At 45.4% G+C, this 6,000-nt stretch overlaps 1 protein-coding gene across 1 annotated transcript in view; it reads right to left on the bottom strand.

Moving 5' to 3' along the window:
* Positions 1–1,028: 1,028 nt before the first annotated feature.
* Positions 1,029–6,000, bottom strand: part of LOC124606155 (regulating synaptic membrane exocytosis protein 2) — a 282,872-nt gene continuing 277,900 nt past the window's right edge. The window contains exon 15 of the mRNA XM_047138120.1: positions 1,029–1,330. Coding sequence (XP_046994076.1) covers positions 1,029–1,330 — 302 coding nt within the window. The remainder of the gene's footprint in view (positions 1,331–6,000) is intronic.

Here is a 6,000-nt window from a genome sequence, read left to right as displayed (position 1 = left end):
GAACTTCTGACAATTCGAGATTCACATCAGGAACCCTTTAAAATGCAAATACTACGCGTGTTCCCTGACGATCTTTTTACTTACGTCTGGGATGTCGAAAAGTAATGCTGTGAAGCAGAAGAAAAGACCCAGTTTGCATCAGTGTGCGACATTCCAAAGATGGACGCAATCCCTTTCTTTGTCTGTGATCTACATAAACCAGTGGGCCAGAGGGATTTTTGCACAATCTGGGTCTAGTCTGCTTATTAAACTTACAGTAGTAGCAATGCGGTATATTTAAGGGGATTATTACCAGCTGTCAAAACTATTGCACTTGCTGTATCCCCAATTGTCGATTATATACTGGATATAAACCTGAGTCGTAAAGAAGCGGTGATGTGATAGTAAGTTCGTCAGTTAGATGGTGGGAGGGTAGGGAAAATAACCTTATCATTACATTTTTGGAAAAAATTGGTAATTCAGGCTCATTTGCCAGACGAAGGAATAGAGAAGTTTGTTTACCATCAGTGATCATCGATAGCAAGTATGGCTTACTCTGTGGCGACCTACTAACGAGCCCAACCTAACCGACTTAGACCTTCCCTCACCGCGACGCAGAAAGGATTAAATGCTGTAAAGGCGGCCTTCTTGATGTACACATTTCCTGGTGTCAGCTGGTCAAATGCGCTACTGGTCTCAGTAAAAGGTGACGCCCAGCTTCGCTTGCCCCAGAATGTGTAGCCCTGCGAGTCGGCCTGCGATGCAGTGCTAGTTTCACCAACTGCCACGAGGGTCAGACTTGCAAACGGAACCAGCTGATGCTCTACTTTTGCTTCAGACGATCTTTGGCAGGGATGTACCACAGCACGCGGAGTGAGGACCGAGTTGTTACCGGAACGAAGTAGCAGCTCTAGGGCGCAGACGTCGGCACGGGCAGCGTTCGCGATCGCGCCGAGAGTCGACAGCTGTCGAAGTCGGTGAGCGAGCGTCTGGATCGGTGAGCAGTGTGGTGGGAGCCGGCGCGGGCGGGCGGACTGCAGGTAGTGCGGTCATGGGGAGTCGTTGGAGTCAGAGCCGAGCGAGTGCAGCGGGAAGAGCGGGTACCAGGCGTGCGTGGGCTGCGTCAGCGTGAGCTTGTCGAGCGCCACCTCGGCGCCGCCGCGGCCCACGTTGTGCTCGAAGCCGGGCTGGCGCTCCCACAGCATGACGAGCAGCGCGCGGCCCAGCACGTCGCACGCGCTGTAGCGCAGCGTCTGCCGGAACTGCGGCTCGAGGCTGTGCCGCACCACGCGCGTCTTGCGCTTCTGCAGCCACCGCTCGCCGTCCCGCAGGTACGTCTTCACGTAGGTGTCTGCGGAAGCACAACACACACACTTACTTTCTAGTTTTCATTTGCTCTGCTAGTCATCAAGACTACAAAACCCCAAAGACGGCATGCAGCAACGATTAGGTGTATTGCGTGTATTGAACCGGGGATCTAGAAGGCTTCGGCCCGCCGTAGCCCTCAGTGGTTCACAACCCCGCAACAGGTCACAGCAGTCCACTCACCCCACGCCCCCCACACCGAACCCAGGGTAACTGTGCGGTTCGGCCCCCTGTGGAACCCCCGGCAACGTCTCATACCAGACGAGTATAACCCCAAATGTTTGCGTGGTAGAGTAACTATGGTGTATGCGTACGTGGAGACAGTGTTCGTGCGGCAAACGCCGACGTAGTGTAACTGAGGCGGAATAAGGGGAACCAGCCCGCATTCGCCGAGGCAGATGGAAAACCACCTTAAAAACCATCTAGAGGCTGGCCGGCACACCGGACCTCGACACGCATCCGCTGGGCGGATTCGTGCCGGGGACCGGCACGCCTTCCCACTCGAGAAGCAGCGCGTTAAGCCGTCGGCACAAGCACCGTGCACCCGAGCGTTGAGCGAGCTGAGTTTCTGACGTCACAGCATGGAGTAGCACGCTCGGGAGTCCTTCCGAACGCGCAGAGCAATATCTGGCATGTCAGATATTCTGACCGTGCGCCTGAGCGTTGACCAATGACATGGCACAACGCCATCTACGTCACAGGCACGCCGTCTCCCTTCAGTACAGAGTTGTGAGGCACCATATTGGCACTCATTTCAAGCCTATTTGTTTATATGCCGTTCCGAGCACCAGCAAATTGAGAATCACTGCAAAACCCGTTGTTAACTATGTGATTCGTTCCAATAAAATAATGAGAAACATCATATTCGTGGCAAGAGAATCATTATAACTTACTTAGAATGAGAGTAGGCTATTTGAAGGCAGCGACACACTGAAGATCCACCCAAAACGCATTGTTCTTGGTACAATGTGTTATAATTAAATTTCAGTTAATAAAATATCTACGATTAAGGTTTTTAGTGAGAGGTAAGACACTATGATTAGATGAAAAAAGTGTGATGTTGGTTTAGTGTAATGAATAGTGGCACTGTCTATCATTGGGTGGTTTTGTAGGGGCGGTGGTTCGCGTCCTAACACAACCAAATGTTTTTTTTCCCTAACATTCGCGTTTTTATTAGGTTCTGATACTTTATTGTTAGTTTAATATAAGTATAGACTATAATATTTGATGTTATGTAAATACAAGTTCACCTTTTTTTGAGGGGTGACTTTGTTCGACTGACTTAATCTAAAGGACAGCTTACGCTACTTGTATAGAGATATTTTGCTCCTTCTTCTTTTACGCTTCGTAATTCACATGTTGCAAAGATTCTGCTACTAGGTAGGAACAGTGATCAAGTAAGACTGACCTTGGTGTTTTACTAAAATGTGGGAATGCTAAATAATGTTTATCTTATGCGGAGAAGTATTCCAGATTTCTAACGCACTGTTTGTAATGGAACTTTTATATGCCTGTTTCCTTATTGATTGGACATGGTACTTTCCTTTTCGTGGACGATGGAAGAAATGTGCATTTTAATAGAGCTAATGTGGGAATTTTACGCTCACCCGTTGAGTAAACAGTGTGATTAACGAACTAGAAACATCCCTGAACTGTCGCTGGAGTGCGTTGCGATCGCGTATACCACGTTGGGGTCCAGGTACCATATGCACAAGTCGCATCATTCCTGATCGTTCAGCAGCACGTTGAACTAGGCACGCTCAACGTTAACGTTCGGCACCACGGTCCGTGTGGTAACGGCTTTAGACCGCGCGGCTAGCCGGTCGGGCCTACGATTAGGTACGAGCATACAGAACAGGTTCACAGATACGTGAGTGGCTGCAACACTTCTTAAGGGGGAGAATCACATTATGACGTTCAAAAAATCCGATTTTTTTTACTGCATAAATCGTTAGCTTAACTAACCAAGAATATGCTTTCAAAATTTCAAAGCGAAATTCGCATTCGTTTAGATTTTATGAACATAAACCCGAGTGCACATAGGGTACAGGCTCGAGCGCAGTTATGGCGACATACTATCATATGATTTCCACGGAATGAAAATCTTCGACACGATTACTGCGCAGAGGGAGGAGACAGCTGGTGCGAGTGGCAGAAACGAACAGCCCTTGCAATGGAACATGAACAGCACCTTACTCCATTGCACACCGACGTACAGAAGGAAGTTCTTCCAATACATGAAGATTTATCAAGGGGTGAATTACTGGAGACATGTTTAGGTGCCCACACACAAAATGCGAATGAAAGTTTTAATCCCACTATTTGGCGACTAACCCCTAAACGCTTGCACTCCGGACTAAAAGTCGTTGAATTGGCGTCGTATTTAGCAGCGGTCTTATTCAATGAAGGAAATTCGTCCCTTCTGATGGGCATGAACGAGGCAGTAACACGCAAAGCTTCAATTATGCCAAACAAATGGATAACCAGCACGTGATCCGGTAGAATCGATGTTGTTGTTGTTGTTGTGGTCTTCAGTCCTGAGACTGGTTTGATGCAGCTCTCCATGCTACTGTATCCTGTGCACTCCGGAAGAATCGACGTAGCTCATTGGAATCTAAGGAAGGTCGGGAAGCTCGGAATGCACTGCTGCAAGCGCAAAACGAACCCTATGAGGAAAAAGAAGGATTAATATATGGTGCTGGTATCGCCGATTAGTGGGTAAGCATTTTACATTATTGTTAACGTCGTTGAATTTCTAGTTTCCGAGAATTTATTTTTCAAACGCGTTTATCTCCAAATGACTTTTATCACATTTGCGTGCAGCCTATCCTAAAAAGTATAGAACAGATAATCTTGAAAATTGATACTATGATTCTTTATAAAATAACGAATTATATGAACCAACTTCTGAGAGGATATGATTCTAAGGGTATTTTTCTTCGCATAATTAGAGGAAAAAATCGTGAATTCGAAGTAAATTGTTCCAACGACTGTAAATTTTTTAATTTTCAGTATTTCCACCTGCATTGAGGTTCATATTCTTGGAAAATAAGTTATTAATTTAAAATCAAAACCTTTCTGATTTCAAATGAAAATCAGAATGGCTACACTGTACACAATTGGAGAACTATACTCACAACATGCAATGGACACACAGCGTAACTTTGTTATTGTTCGCTGAAATTATTCAAAAAATTCACAAAAGCTGTTTGAAATATGAATGAAATGATGTCAAAATTTGATTAAATTCTAGTTAATTCTTCCCACCAAAAAAATCCCTAAAAATACGTATCAAACAGCCTCCTAATGTTGTTTCCCCCTTAAATAACAGAATCCAGTACGTTGTCCTTGACGGCGAATGTTCATCAGAGGCAAGGGTACCGTCAGGTGTGCCTCAGGGAAATGTGATGGGACCAGTCTTACTCAATTTTTATATAAACGTTATGACGGACAGGGTAAGTAGCAGTCTGCGGCTGTTTGCGGATGACACTGTGGTGTTCGGGAGGCGTCGTCGTTGGGTGACTGTAGAAGAATGCAAGATGACTTAGACAACATTTCTAGTTGGGGTGATGAATGGCAGCTAGCTGTAAATGTAGAAAAATGTAAATTAAAGCAGGTGAGTAGGAGAAAACAATCATATAATGTTAGATTACAGAACACACTCATGTCGATTAAATACCTAGGCGAAACGTCTCAGATCGATGTGAAATGGAGCCAGCAGGTAAGGACGGTAGTATGGAAGGCAAATGGTCGACAATTCAGAGGTAGGCTGCTAGATTTGTTACTGGTGGGTTTGCTCAATACAGGAGTATTATGGAGACAGTTCGGGAACTCAAGTGGGAAACTAAGACTAAAAATTTCACTTAACAGTCATGGAACTTCAGGCGATTTACCATTAAGGGCTGGTAGACAGTGATGAATACTGTAATTTCGCAATAGGTAGCTCGCCGCTCCGAAAAGTCCCTATTATAAAGCGGAAGTCGACCCACCACAGAACTTTGAAAGTTTTGAGAGTTGTTATTTTCTAAGCATATGGCTTCGGCAAAAGATTTTTTAGAGTGGATTCCTTTAATATTCAAGTAATCAGATGCAGCTGACAAGTATCTACATAGACATTGCGACAAAGAATGGGACACTACATACTGTCAGCATGACGACAGTAAATTGATGCTGCTTTCCATGGTGCAGCAGCTGAGAGAGGCGTCCAACGACATTCCTGGACACAGAAGAGACACTTCGTCAACTTTTCAGATGAGTCCCGGTTCTACGTAAAACACCACGATGACCGTATCTTGTGCGAATCCTCCGAGGAGAACGAATGTTACCAGACTGCATTCATCATAGTCATAAGGGCCTAGAATCTTACATGATGGTACAGGTCCTATCGGGTGCACAACACAATTAGTTCCGATTTGCATGGTCAGCAATTTGGATAACACATGTTACACTCCTTACGTGTTAAGGCTGGTGGTTGAGCACTATCTTCAAGATCTCTGTGACCTTATCTTTCAGCAAGATCACGCAGTACCACAGGTTTCCTCTGATCGTGAGTAGCCGAGAGATTCACGTCTCACCAATCAAAAAAAAAAAAAAAAAAAAAAAAAAAAAAGAAATGGCTCTGAGCACTATGGAACTTAACATCTGTGGTCATCAGTC

This window comes from Schistocerca americana, chromosome 3 (assembly GCF_021461395.2).
Source record: "Schistocerca americana isolate TAMUIC-IGC-003095 chromosome 3, iqSchAmer2.1, whole genome shotgun sequence".
NCBI classification, from domain to species: Eukaryota; Metazoa; Arthropoda; class Insecta; order Orthoptera; family Acrididae; genus Schistocerca; species Schistocerca americana.
This window is presented reverse-complemented; position numbering and strand designations above follow the sequence as displayed.